The sequence below is a fragment of the Lipophrys pholis genome, assembly GCF_963383615.2.
Source record: "Lipophrys pholis genome assembly, chromosome: 4".
Taxonomy (NCBI): domain Eukaryota; kingdom Metazoa; phylum Chordata; class Actinopteri; order Blenniiformes; family Blenniidae; genus Lipophrys; species Lipophrys pholis.
The window spans coordinates 27,111,683-27,127,071 of record NC_137637.1 but is presented as its reverse complement, the minus strand read 5'-3'; the positions used below and the strand labels follow the sequence as shown (position 1 = coordinate 27,127,071).

Sequence of the window (15,389 nt, the reverse complement as noted above, 5' to 3'; positions counted from 1 at the left end):
CAGAGATATGTACGTATATGCAAAATACCAGGACCCTGTTATTTTCTACACGTCAAAGCACAGACAAGTTTAAATTGAAGGAAAATAATCCCTCTATCCATCGTCTAATTCAGGGTTGCCGGGATCAAGAGCTGACTATGGGTGAAAGCAGGACAAACCCTGAACACGTCCCAACTCCATCACAGGACAAACTGTCGATCACTGTGGGAGGAAACCACTCAGCCAACACACACACACACACACGCACACGCACACGCACACGCACACACACACACACACACACACACACGCACGCACGCACGCACACGCACACACGCGCACACACACACACGCACACGCACGCACGCACACACGCAGTATATAGAAAGAGCAGGTTCTCGTCCTATCATAAGGTTGGTGGTTCAATCAGTTTCATTTAATTAATGTGACCTTGGACATGAACTGAATCCAAAGTTCCCCCCTTAATGGTGTGGCGAGCACTTCTCATGGCAGCCATTACCACTGGTGTGCGAATAATTGTGTGCGTGTGACTGATTATATATGGACAGTCTAACAGTAAAATGCGCCATAAAAATGCTCCTTGTGGAATTTTCAATTCAGTTTTATGTAGTTTTTCTTATTTTAATTAAGCACTTAGTTGAAGCATTTAGTTGTTTTATTTCCCACAATTATAAATAAAAACAACAACACCAGGATACTTTTAATGTTTTTTCTAATAATCAGAATTTTACTGACTTGAATGAAAAATCTTATGCAAATAAAGTTAGTCAGTTTAAATCAGCAGTCTGTATTGTCCTACTCACTATTAGCCGAACACTTCAGTTCTGTGTTATGATTCGTTGTCTATTTGAACCATTCAACAAATACTTGCTGTTCCGGTAAAGGTAACTTCTCATTCAGCCAGTAACTATACTTCTTATTTTATTAAAAGGCTTTTTTAAAAAAAAAAGAAAAAAAAAAAAGAAGATATTCATAGCTTCCATCTTTCACACAAAACAAAATATACAATTTCTTTCACAATATATGGCAAAAACACAAACAACTAAACAGGATGAGAACAAATTAAGTTACAGAAACAACGGTCTATAATAAATGAGGACTTTCTGTACTGAGTTTGCATGTTCTCCCTGTGTGTGTCTGGTTTCTTCTCACAGCCTAGAAGATTTAGGGTAAACTGTGTCTTCTAATTTCTTATAGATGTGAATGAGAGTGCCTGTCTGTCTCTCTGTGTTTGTTCTGTGATGGACTGGTGACCACGGTCGGCGGGAATCGTCTCCAGCGAGATGTGGTGTAACGCGGTATAGAAGATACTTGGCCGGACGGATAGATCGCTTTCTATTCAAATATCTCCTGCCAGCTGCATCAGTAGTTTATACTCTTCACTAACTAATAGTTTGTTATTATCCTTAATTTATTCCTGCACTTTGCTTCAGACTGACATATCTTTTGTGTACATGTTCCTGCTCTATTGCCCTTTGTGCCTTCAGGGGCGCAGAAGCCCCTGGGCTGTGTCTCACTGTTGCTGACATTGTTGGGTACTTTCTCTTGATCTGCCGGCCTGTAGTGGTTGTCATCATGAAGTGTGACTGATGCTTCCTTGCTGTCAAATGTTGCTATCAATCTGGCCAGAGCTGCTTGTCAAACCGTGGATTAAGGCATGTGTGTGAGCGTCTCTGTGCGCGGTTTCCGATAGAAAGACAGGCAGTCCACTGTCACGGCCGTCAGTTTCACATCACTAAACACTGCACAGCCTGGAAACCAGAACACTTCAGCTAATGTTCATCACACTGACATCGCAAAGAAATATGGCAAGTCAAAATAACGAAGTGGATGGATTCACATTAATCCACGGGGAATTTAAAAAATATAAAAAAAAAATGTGAAAGGAAGTGAAAGGTTTTTATAGTACCCTCGCTGCATATGGTGTAATTATCTTGTCTTCAGCAGCTCTGCTGGGAGTGATAGATAAAAAAAAGATTTGACTACTATTGTACCCTCTCCATACTTCCTTGAACTACTTTTTTGATGGAGTATGTTTAGCCAAGAAACACTCTGTACTTTGATGATTAATCAAGTTAAGCTGTGAGTGGGAGAACCTTATTGGATTTCCTAAGTTCATTTCCGGGCTTGAGAAAGTGAATGGGTTACAATGGCCACTAAGGACCCTTTAAACAATTAAGTTGAAAAGAAAATTGACCCAAAACATATCGACGCTATTCTTTAGAAAGATGAGTAGACAGCTTATCTTGCTCAGTGGCAATTTTCTATTCTTTGTGTGTGAATGACATCCATAGATGGTGAGACTGTATGAAGGGATTCACAATAGCGCTTTGATGGTGTTTGTTTCCAAAAGTAGTTTAATCCGCTCAAACTGTGGTAAAGATCAGGCTTCTGTCTTAATACTTCACCACCAAGGCAGAAAATTATGTTTGAGACTGTCTGCAGTGAATGGCTAATCAATGATAGAGAAAGAAATCCACTCGCTGTACACCAGCAGAATAAATCTGTAACCTGAGGAGCTCATAGGAGGTAATAGTTTTAGTGAAGATTCGTTTTCAAGAAGCATTGGGGATCTGGATTTTACAATGTAGTAAAAACTGAGAATGAAGCAAATGTTGATAATTATAGGATGGCTTAAGTTCAATAATATTTACCTATTAGTGTGTGTGTGTGTGGGGGGGGGGGGGGGGGGAACCCCCCAAAACAAACAGACAAACAAACAAACAGACAAACAAACAAACAAACAAACAAACAAACAAACCAACCAATTGAAAGGTTCTAAACCTATGACTTTCAGAATGATATAACCCATAACATTATATAATGATATAACTCATGAGCCATACTGGTGCATATAAACTAGAACTAATGGGAATGTCATTTATTAAATTGAAATAAAACTGAAACCTTAATATACTTTAGAAATATGAAAACAAACAAAAAAAAAATTTGGTTTCATCTCTAATGTCAGAGCCATAACAAAACCAGAATATTCAAATAATAGCATACAAAAATATTATAAAATGTTTAACTAAAAATAAAACAGGCTCATTTAAGTTCTCAATACTAAGTCAGGGTTTTCTTTGAACGAATAGCTCCATCAATGTGGAGTGACATTGATGCAGGTCAGACTGTGACTCTGCTGATGTGTTTTTTGGAAGCCTGAGGTGCTTTCATTGTGTCCTTCAGCGAATCTTTATTGTGGCCACTGAGTTTCTCATCTTCTTTTTGACAATAGGCAATAGATTCTCTGCAGGGTTCAGATCAGGAGAGTTGGAAGGCCAATCTAGCTCAGTAATGCCACGGTCAGCCAAGTAGTTTAGAGGAGTTTTGGGACTGTTTGGCTGCTGGGGGAATAAAAAAATAGTGGCTGAGAGCAGAGAAAAGGGTTTTGAAATCTCCTAGTGGAACACTGAGGACTTTTAGCTGGTTTAAACACAGCATATCAACAGGAGTAGGCGACATGCCATGGCACCCTGAAGCATCACTGATTTTGAGCACCTCACACAGTACTTGAAGCAATTTTGATTCTGAACCTCGATCTGAGACATGTACTTCCTATAAAGATTCTAAATGCGCAGACTTTCAACTTAAAAGAGCACTTTGGACCACTGAGTAATGGCATTGCTCTTTTCCTGAACCCGTAAGTGGCGTGATACTTGAAACACAACACTCAACTCCAATTTCCTGCTCATGTTTGAGTGTTGGGTCTCGATTCTCTAACTCCAGCATCAGTCCACTCACCAAGAAACTCCAACTTCTTGAATCAGTTTAGCCTGACAGCATTCTCCAGGCTGCAGTTTTGCCTGCAGTTTTTGTGCCTTTTTCTACCCAACTTTGTCCTTTTAACCAGCTTTAAATGGAACTGCCTAATGTTCTACTCTGTGTGAGATGACTGGTGTTTGGTCCAGCGTGTTCTTAGCCCCTCTCCCTGACTAGGAGGCTGAATGTTGGAGGTACGGCTGTCAGATGTGCTGCACCTGAGCCGAGTTTCTCTGATTACTTCCTCTGACCTGATATAAAGGGCTGTGTGCATCAGTTCTGGCAGCTCACTCCTCCTCTCAAGATGCTCTCTATTTTTCAATTTCCTTGCACTGCATTTCCCTCAGCCATGCACACAAAACGCCACTGGTAGCGATGAGAACTCTGAACATTGCTTGAGTTCTTCTTTTAAGGCAGAATTATTGGCATATTAAAATTTGTTTAATTTAACCATCTCAATTTATGATGTTTTCACTGATTCGTCAGAACTTTGACACGTTATATTGGAACAAATGGTGATGGGTTATGCAGGATAAATGGGAGCTCAAAGTTCCCTGCCAAATAACAAAAATATGCGTTGGAGGTCAATTGGTGACTCTAAATTGGCCCGAGGTGTGAATGTAAGCAATTGTCTATCCTCTGTGTTTGCCCTGTGATGAATTGGTAACTTTCCCAGGTTCTCCCCTGTGTTTTGCCCAATGTGTGGCGGGATTGACGCCAGCCCACCAGGACCACGAGTTTAATAGAACAGTACTGCTGGATGGATAAACTGGATGAAAATGCTAACTTCTGTCTCCTTTGTTGTTTTTGTATGGTGCACAGAGCAGCGCCTCTGATAAAACATTTTTTTTTAAATTTTGAAAAAATGACAGACGGTAGAAATTGACAACTTTACTTTTCAGCTGTTTTATGTGAAGCAGCTCCTCAGCCACCACTGAAAGATTGGTTGCCATGAGCAGCTATAATTTCATAATGTGAAAACCTTGTAGAAAGTACAGTTGCATAGAAATATTAAAATCTTGTCCTTGGATAAGTGAGAAATAAAAAAAAAAAGATGACTTACGCTATGTACTGCTCTGTCTTGTTGAATTTCTTGGCCAGGTACTTGGCTGACGCCTTGCTGGGTATCTTGACAAAGGACAGCTCTTTACCATATCGTGTCAGGTTGCATGGCGTCTCGCACACACAGTAGTCATTGTCTCTCTCAACAAGAAAGTCTGAAAAAGAAAGTTGAAAGACAAGTTGAAAAGCGGAGAAAAACACAGGGATTGAAAAGATTTGCAGTTATCCTACGATGACAAACAGAATACCAGCTGAGTGAGAGACGTCACAGAAAAGACGCCATGAGGAGCAACCCCAGAGACCCTCACTTCAACTACAAAACATGTAAGACACATGCTGGAAGACAGCAGCAGCCAGAGGCCGACATGTGAGGCTGTGTCATGAAAGCACAAACGATTGGAAGCCAGTAAGAAAACAAGCAGGAGACATGAAAAGCCTGCAAGGTATCAGTTGAGGGAGGGTGGGTGGGGGGAAGAAAGCCTTTTGCACCAGGCCTGAGGTTTACTCTTTGAGAAATTCTACCATCAGGCTGAAGGAACACCATTATCTGTTATCAGCTGGGATCAGAAGCTTGGCACAGTAGGACACACACATCTACACACACAAAGTAACACAGACACACACCAGCATGCTGGTTTATCTCCTTACCCAAGGCAGGATCTGCACACTCCTTGTACTGCTCCGGGGTGCAGTAAGGGGCATCTCCTAAGGACAGGCAGAAGAAACAAAAAGCTCTCAGTCTGAACAAAGCAGACAAGGGGCCGGAGAAGAAAATAGCTTCAAAAAGGGACAAAAGACAAGCAGATGTGGGGTTGTAATTAATTTTGTCTCAGGCTGTCATTACTGTCCTTATCACAACTGGATATTCATTGTTAGTTTGATCTCATCTCATAATTGGGTTTATTCCCTTTATTTAATTTTATTGACTCTCGTCAACATTCCCTCGATCTACCTCCTTGTCAGCCGTGCTGCCCTCCATCTGGGCAACAAAGGAAAATAACATGCTGAGGATCAGTGTTGAGAATAGTGCATTATAAAGCGAAGCCACCTTTTCTTTTAACAGTACAATAGTAACTGATTGCAATTGCAAGCTTTTTTTTTTGGTAAGCTGGTTACTTTTGTCAAGCATGAAAACAGAGTTGTACAGCTGCTCTCTCTCTCTGTTCTCTGTGAATCGTCAGCTGAAGCTAATTTATTAATGAATACTATTTAATCAATCTCTGGTTTATTCCCGTTTATTGGGGGTGTTTCTTGCTCTCAATGTTTCAAGAATCAATTTCTCCTAAGACTTCATTATAGATCAAAACATTATCGGATCATGGAGCATCATCCTCAAACAAACTAACCAAGTTACTGGAGGTTTTTTTGTTTTTGGAAACTAGTAAAGTAATTCTAATACTTTGCAACGACATAACTTAGAGATTAGAATTATTTGCACTATGATGTGAAACAAGTTATCTTCCTACGTAGCTTTTCTATGTCGATACTGTTTAAAAACTCTCACTAATGATGGTGAGATTGCAGAGATGAATGGAAGTAGAGGACAATCCATGGTGGGGCAACGATTCTAACAAGGCACTTCTCTGTAGAGTCGCCGTCGTCAACCACATAACCAATATAGAATAGGGACGACTCATGATGCACTACATGAAAACACAGGGCTCTGTGGCAGAAGCAAGAAACATAAACCAATATCGGGAAGGTGTGTGGGAGTTAATGGAGGCCAAGTTCATGTGCTTCCTCTGTGCCAAACTCCTTTTCAATTTACCATCTGAGATGCCACCGTGATTAAATGTAGGAGGAGGACAAAAAAAATGCCAGATGTAATCACTGCACATACACAAAGTGAAAACACTTGTGTTTTTCCGATCCACTGGAGTGTGAAAGCGTGTGATTTTCTGCTGTTAGCGGCATAGAGCCATTTGTTCCTCAAGAGCAGCTCAAGTCACTGCAGCTTCAAATGAAAGCGCATTTCCGAGGAGATTACAATAGGAAATGCTGCAGCACTCTTCAAAAGTAAATGTGTCAGCTGTGTGATGTTGCCTCCAGCTCCTACCTGGCATGTGGACCATCCTGCAGTTGCAGTTCTCCACAAGGTATCTAGTCTCACAGTCGATCCGGCAGGCTGTGATGCTGTAGGAGCTAAAGAAGTCTGAATCCATTGGCGTGGCTTTACAGTCCCCCCATGGCGGCGGCAGGTACGTCAGCTGGAAGAGAAATCAGAACCACTTTAGTAATAGGACTGCAGAACATCCTGTCCTAAGCTCCATTACTGCAGCCATTTGACCTTGTACGTTCCGTCAACATGATGACAAACTTGTTATCTGCTCCATACAAAAAAGCCATCTCGCATTTACTGTATTTGGCACACAAGATGAATCTTCTTCAGACTCTGTGGTGAATACATGTGTGCAGTGGTTCTTTCTGTGGGAGCTTCTCTCCTACGCTTCACCTATTCCTAGTCTCCCTCTGTTCTTTCATTGTGCTGCCCACTCTTCATGCAGGGCTGAATAGTATCAGCTGTCTACTAGAGCGCTGATGTTGGGAGAGTTTCAGCTCTGCTGCAGAACAGAATGCCGTGTTCACTAAGTTTCAAGTCATACCTGGAATTTAGTTCATGTTTTTGCTGAACCGTGCCCTCCGACAGAACGGCGGTGTTTTGCAAGCTGACAGTTCAGCACAAGCTGGCTACATTCTCATCGTTCATTGTCCTACATATTTGCATAGGTCCTGAAGCAGATTCCTTTACATGTGTAAGATATGTGCATGCATTTACATCGTGATACACTGAAAAACTGCACAGCTTCCAGATACACCAGGCCATTATATGGTGTAATTAAAAAACAAAGAGGCATAGATACATTTTGCATATATGCAAACTTTGAGCCTACTTTTTTATAATCACTTTTTTACAGTTAATCTGGAGCTGAGCTACATTCATCCAGCCAGATGTATGCCTCAATACTGTACTGTTCTATATGGTCTCATGTTTGTTGTTTTTATGTGGCAAGTTATCATGACAAGTATGTGTTACAAATAATAAAGCTTTTTCAATTGTGACTGTTGCTTTTTCATCTTTCATCTCTAACTGTCTATCAAAAATTACCATCTAATCAAAAATGACTATCATTAATATCAAATAGATCAGAAAACCTCTTGGTATCCTGTCTTTACATACATATACATTTCTGAAAGTTTTATCCGTGTGTTTCAAAATATTTACAACTAATGTTAAATTATTTGTTCAATATTTTTCAATATTTTATCCGGTACATTTCTAATATAATTGGCATCTCACCATATATATTTTATACTGCTTGTGCAACTACACTGGACATGCAACTTAAAATCCTTTGGATGAAAACATTCCAAAAACATAATATATTTAAAGTGTCCTAATTTTGCATTTTTGTGTTGCTGGCTTTAAGGAACTACTAAGAGGTATATAGTGTATCTTAAAAAAACAAAAGTCAGAAAATGTTGACATTTGAGAAGCTGATGTAGACAAGTTGTCCACATTGGTCTGCACAGACATCCTTAAAAACGGAAATATGAAAGTAGTTGCTGTTTTGATGACTAAAGTATGAATACTTAGGTGTGGCTGTCTGTCTGTGTTTGACTTGTGATGGATTGGACATGGTGCACCCTACTTCTAATTTTACGTTACCAAGAATAGGCTTCAGCACTTTGCAACCCTAAGTTGGATAAAGTGCTAAGAAAGTTAGATAATAGACAACGATGTGCCAACATAGGGATCTCTCAAACAGCAGAAGATGTCCAATAAAACATCAGGAATGAACAAATAAAGTACGAAAAGTTGTATCAGTGACATCTTACAGAAAAACAGTTTGTTTCCATTGAATTGGTTTAAAGAGCGCTTCAGGGCGTGCTCGCACAGCAATAAATTAGAGGTAGTGGTTTAGGGATCTGCATTTTACAATTGGTAGTGAAATGCGGGATGCAGCCATGGGTGCAGTGTACCACATTTGTTTACTAATAACCCGAGGCAACGTACACATACAGCAGAGTGCACCCAAGAGAACCAGATTGTCCCGACTAAACTCTAATCAGGAGACGACACGGATTGAAGCGTCACTTCAAGGACATTTTCCAAAGTCAATCCGAACATAAAAACCCTCGGAGTTGTGCACAATGTGATCATCGATAGGAAGTTCACATGTATTTGTTCACCTCATCATGTGGAGTGGACCTATTGAGGGAGTTATGTGACTTGATAATGGCTCTGTTATGCAGAGAAATCTCCCTTTTCGATTTCGACGCATTCTCAAAGCTCTGTTGAGCCCTAGCGAGCTCGCACTGTGGCAGCATTACTTCCCATTGGTTAAACCTCAGCAAAAGCTTCATTCTGCAAGTGTGGACCAAAATGAATCTGGCATAAAAGATGTCAGGACATTTTAGTGGGCTGTGAGCTGCCTAACGACCATGAAGACGAAAACAAATCATGTTAAGATTGTGACCTAAATTCTGTCGTTATTAACTGAGTCAGAGTGAGAAAAAGGACCAAAAGGGTGTGGGGTAAAGAGGGAGTCAGCCAGACTGAGATTTTCACTCTTTGTGTTGAGTGGATATTGGGAGATTTCTATTTTGTAGGGTCATGGTGAGTGACAGATTAGCTGGCTGAAAAGTAGGAGACCGCTTTACACTACAGGACTGCTGAAGCAGGAAGAAGAATGAATGTGGGCAAACTGCATTAGATTAATGAAGAGGGAGGTTGCCAAATAATGGAATAAATAAATCCAAACAAAGAGAAACTAAGTCAAGCCGGGAGGGCAGGGCCATATTAAAGACAGAAAAACTGTTTCGGTGGAATTGTAATGACTGTTGCCGAGGATGAAAATAAGCAATGGAGCCAGTGAGAAACAGAGAAAAACAAAGAAGGACACTCTCCTGCAGATGCGACATTGACAGCATGCAAAATCCTGCTGCAGCTTGCCGGCTCTGGAACACATTCACCAATAGTGTGAACGTGGAGGGACTGAGATCTTGCCCAAATCTACCTCTTTCTCTCCTTCATTCATTATGCATGGTTCTGTAGCATATTAGCAGTGAGAGTATATGATTTGTCCGCTCGCCCATCGCACCCACAAAATTATTCCCAGCTCAGAGGAATAACCTACATACACTTAATTTAACTGAAAAAAGACCGACTGAGTAAATTTTACATTCCTTATTTATACTAAGACCTCATGCAGTTAACTCTGAGGGCTGCACAAGAGCCCAAAGTCTTCAAGCTGCTCAAACACACGACCTGATCTTCAGTGTGGCATTGCTGGCTTTCAGCCAACAAAGGAGCCTTTTCTGCTTCCATCACATTCAAGACGGATAAAAAGCAAATGTCCTTTTAGTGACGGGTTTGTGGGGAACTTTTTGCCTTTTATGTGAAACACAGAATTTATTCTCACACAAAAAGATATGTTCTTAGCATCCTTTATGTGAAAGAAGAATGGCATTTATCCTTCCCCCGCAGAATAGTGCTGATAGTGCAGCGCTTACCTTGTGGGACGCCTCATTTCAGCTCCCTGGGGTCCAACAAAAACCTTGAGCAGTGACAAAGATGTGACTCTCCGGGGTTGTTCAATCGCTGAACCACACGTACAGAGAAGGCTGGTTTTAAAGTTTCCGTCCCCCCCCCCCCCCCCCCAACACCATCTAAATGGTACAAAATTTTCAGGTAATGGGGCACTATTTTTCTAATAGGTCCATTAGCTGCGCCATTGCTTGTGTACAGTAACATCCATGCATGCTCGGTTCACTTTGAGACCATGGTGACAACGACAAAGAGCAGAAAACGAGAGACTGCGAGCGACAAAAGCGTTGAAATTTACATATTGTGGAACCATCGAATTGAATCCAATATTGAGGTGAGCTATGCCCCCACGAGGGTTTCTGAATGCATTCAAAATGTGTAATGTTTGCCTTGACGTAATTCAACCCATGGAATATTTCTGATAAGCTCACAAGCTGAACAGTGTGTGCACACACTTTAAATCTGGAGTGACAGAGACAGTGACTGAGTGGAGGAAGTTCACTGAATCTCTCAGCCTGCTGGGAGTGACGGGGCAGACGAGGGCACGGGCATCAGGAGATGCAAAAAAAGAAAAAGAATAAGAAAAAGAAAGATCCTCCAGATGGTTGTGGATGAAGGGGAGCGAGGGGTGGAGTGTGAGCGCTGCTGGGACACGGGCCAGGACTTGATCAACCCTGGCAGAGTCACCTGGGCCATGCTGCATCTTTGATGTTGAAAGATACAAACAGCAGAGATGTTCCAGAGATACATCACAGCATGGAGTGTGTTGGTGTGTCCCAGTGGACCGAGACTCACTTGGGGTACCGTCTCTTTGAAAGCACACAGTAGGAAACTGTACAAATACAAGGTGTGTGGGGGGGCTTAGGTAGAACTGCATTTGTCTGGTATGAAACTTATCATAACATAAGAGGACTGATAAGTTGAATAAAGTGATGATGCTGCATCGAGTAAAAAAAAAGAAAAGAAAAAGTAGTGAAAGTAAAGTGCCTCACTGGTCCACTGCTCATCTCTCTACAGGGTCAGTCCTTCTGAGGCAAACCTCTGCTGTGGGTAATACTCGATCCACATTTAAACAATTAGTGTAATAGAAAAGACTGCATCTCTGGTTCTCTGGTGCTGCGAGGACACCCCAAGAGTCAAGTACGAAATCACTTGAATTCTCTGTGAGAGAAGCAGCATTGATGTTGAGGTAATTATTCATCTGTGCTGACAGATAAGAAAGAGTACTCCAAACACCTACAGTAAATCTTCCCCTCATTAGAATAATGCACGCGTTGTTTGTTTTGCAAATGTTTGTTTTGCTGACAATCTCTCTCGACGCATTTTCAAAATTAGATTAAAAGGCTATTATCAACTCCTGTCCTCCTGTCGGTGAACTGTGCTGAGATGTGATATGTTACTGTGGCGCCAGTATTTTATTTCGGTCCACACTTTCTGAGACGTACCCGTTGCTCCTGACAAGAGACAAAGGTCTGAAAGCCCGGCGCCACTCCGAAGCCCAGCTGGTCTATGAACGGCGGCTCGTCCTGGGTGTGGATCTGAACTTTGATCCCCGCTTCAAACGACGTCTCGTCTGTTGACAAGAAGAAGAGGTCAGGACATTTACAACAAGGATGGTGATTTGTATACATACACTGGCTGGCATCATTTAACCAGGAGCAGGAAAAGACATTTTTGTTGTTGTTGTGTTTTTCTATTGATACTAATGATTTTCAGCCTACCATCCATCCATCCATCCATCCATCCATCCATCCATCCATCCATCCATCCATCCATGACACACTCTTGATACGTGTCCAGTCCATCACAGGGAAAACACCAATTAGCTGAAATGCATGTTTTTGTATTGTGGGACGAAACTCGTGGACGGGCAGGGAGAACATGCAAAGTCCCCACGGGAAGCTGAGAGTTTAACATCACACACGCGCACGCGCGCACACACACACACGCACACGCACACGCACACACAACATGAAGAACCTTTATTAGGGTTGACAGCTTTTACTTAAATCTATTGGTTACACCTTTGCTCTTCTGTAAATGACAAACACATTGTTATCGTTTGAGTGTTAAAGGCAGCTGGAATGCTGAGTAAAAGTACAGAGGGGACTTCATAAAATGTGACGCTGATGACAATAGGTGTTCCACAGGAGTCCTATTTACAACGGGGGGGGTGGGGGGGGGGGGGGGGGGGGTAAGAGTGAGTGGATAAATTAATAAATAAAAGATGATGAGGATAAAAGGAAAATCAATACAGCTTACAGCTTCGTTTGCTACGGCACTCGGCTGTATAGATTTTACACGAGGCAGATGGGCCCCTTTGATACTGAAATCAGGAGAAAGTCACAATGACGCCGTGCATCAGACATATACTTGAGCAAACATATTCCTATCACATTTCTACAGATCTGGAAGTGCTTATCATGGCGATGGCTGGTTGGATTGAGGAGATTTAGCTCCTCTGAGCGCTGGCTCGAGGATAAAGTAGGATGTCTGTTTCCTGCGGTCTATTCTCCTCGCTTGTCACTAGATATCATCCTCTAAGTGCCGGGCGTTATCACTACTTTCAATTAAAGAGCTCAGAGATGCAGCTGTTATACAGGAAGAGATCTTCAACAATGAGCGCAGATATACGTTTCTCCTCTGGGATTGACTACAAAGCCATTTTGATCCTGCTGCCAAAACAAATGCTTGAGGCATGCAGCAGCATGGAGACATAAGTAGCACATAAGCACACGCTAGTAAAAAAAAGCTTGTCGTCTTTAAGTCACGGCCATCCATCATAATTCAACAATTGGAATAATGATTTTTGGCTTGAAAATCGGAATGAAATGAAAATTGACCAGACTTGAGACAAAAAAAACAAACATTTCAGGTGCAACAAAAGCTATTTCAAAGTCCATACTCTCAACAATTTCATAGAAATTTTTCCACACGGAGAGGCCAGTACAACCATGTGCTTAAAGAATAAAGTGATAACCTTGTCAGTTATGCTTATGGAAAGTAATTTCCCCACACGCCAACACACATTTTCACATTCATTTCATTCTGTGCTCTATTGTGATGACTTTATCCCTGCTGGTAGATCACATAGAAGACCCCTCGTCGTCTGTCAGTCTGAAGACACGCAGATGAGGACGAGCTGAATTGTGCTTGTATATGTTGACAAAAATGTGTTCACTTCATTTTAAGGCAAACATTTTATAGAATAACACTCCAAATCTGCCACATACCGAAGAGGAACATAATGGTTCAGCAATCAGCAACCCTGATATGTTTTCACTGCAATAATCAACAGAATGTCATACTGGTATTTTTTATAAAAGACAGGTGACATACTCACTGAGTAAAACTGTACATTAGTGTCACCTGGTGTATAAAGCCACAAATCACATCAACAAGTTTATTCCACCTCGATGAAAACAGCATTGTTCTTCAGGCAGAGAAAGTTTCCACATTTTACTGTTTGAGGAATCTGGAGGAGCTTGACAACCACCTGACCAGGTCAAGATTGAACTGGGATATTCCATCTGTGATAAGAGTGTGCTGGCATGATGATGATGATGATGATGATGATGATGATGATGATGATGAATGAAGATATTTGAAGTATGTGGATGTTTGCTATTGTATTCTTTGGTCTTCTTCCTGGTCGTCCACTCGTCATCAACTGGACATCAAATCACTGATTTTGGTAGTTTTGACTACAGTTTCCTTCATGATTCTTTGAACACAACATTCAAGACTGGCACGGATTTTCAGACTTTAGGGGGAAGAAGCAAACACTTTCCCGAATTGTACCACCCGATTAATGTGATCCTTCTGAATTAATCCATTAAAATCCCTGAAAATGACATGACACATTACACAGTAGGCAGTAGGCTTGAGGGTCCCCTTGAGAGAAGCAACATTAACAAACACATACCAAGAGTAAATTCTCACCAATTTTCAAGGGTATTTTTAGTATCATTTTACAAAGTCTGAGGTCACATGTTATGATGATTCAGTAACCAGCTTTTAAAAATACCAACCTGACAAATATAAGATCTTTTTTTCCCCCTCACTGTTTCTCTACAAGCTTTCACGTTAAAAAATATCATTGGCAAGAACTTTGTTGCAAAAAAAAACCCCTCACTCACTATTTCTACATGAAAAAAATTGTTTTCGATATTGTGATTGAAAGTCAATCAGTGTAAACAGAGCACTGGACTATATTGAGCTGAAGGCTACATGTCCTCGAGCTCCGCATAGAAACCTCCCTGACCTGGAAGGTAAAAGTGAAACTGAAGAAGCCAGCTGACCGCCAACCGTCCACATGTAGGAGTAAGTCTATGGATGGATAAAGAGACACACTGCTACTGCTGCTGGCTATTGCTGTAAATTGTGACGTTCAACGTCAACCAGAAACAGCCCAACGCTGACACTGAATACTGCGACCTGCAACAATCAAGCGATTAAACTCCCGTGCAGGTATACAGGGACAAAAACAAACGCATACGTAATCCATCATCAGGGTTCGTTTGTTCTCTGCTCACTCCAGACTCCGTCTCCTCTTTAATTATAGATACTTGAAGCATCTAATGAGCCACTTAATTATATGAAACTTTTTTTCCCCCCTTTCCCCCAGGGGAAGGTGTACCCCCACACATTTTGAATACCAGTGCTCTGGATTATGACTTCAAGTAGTTGGTTTTCAACAAGACAAAGAACTCTTTTTACACTTTTTGAGAAAATCCTCCTGTCAATAGGCTGCTGTTCCTAATCAAACATTCACTTCAATCACTTTTATTCAGGTTTGTAGTTTTCGAGTAACCTTAACATGTACACTTTTACCTCCAACAACCCCCTCAACCCCCACTTCCATGGCTCACTCCTCTCTCATCCCACCTGGTTTGGTTTCTGTTCAAGTTTTCTACAATTAGAGCCACAGAAGTCGTTTTTTGGAGTTATCTGAAAATAACACATCCGAAGAAGCCGATGTTTTTGTGCATGCTCTTATGCAAATATAATCTAAGCT

General features: G+C 41.3%; 1 protein-coding gene across 3 annotated transcripts in view; it reads right to left on the bottom strand.

The window, feature by feature from the left end:
* Nucleotides 1–15,389, bottom strand: part of asic1b (acid-sensing (proton-gated) ion channel 1b) — a 173,065-nt gene that overhangs the window by 3,792 nt on the left and 153,884 nt on the right. For all 3 annotated transcript variants that reach the window (XM_080462612.1, XM_080462610.1, XM_080462611.1), the window contains 4 exons: nucleotides 11,818–11,945; nucleotides 6,881–7,031; nucleotides 5,473–5,529; nucleotides 4,826–4,979 (listed from right to left, as the gene is read on the bottom strand). In XM_080462612.1, the coding sequence (XP_080318738.1) occupies nucleotides 4,826–4,979; nucleotides 5,473–5,529; nucleotides 6,881–7,031; nucleotides 11,818–11,945 (490 nt within the window). The remainder of the gene's footprint in view (nucleotides 1–4,825; nucleotides 4,980–5,472; nucleotides 5,530–6,880; nucleotides 7,032–11,817; nucleotides 11,946–15,389) is intronic.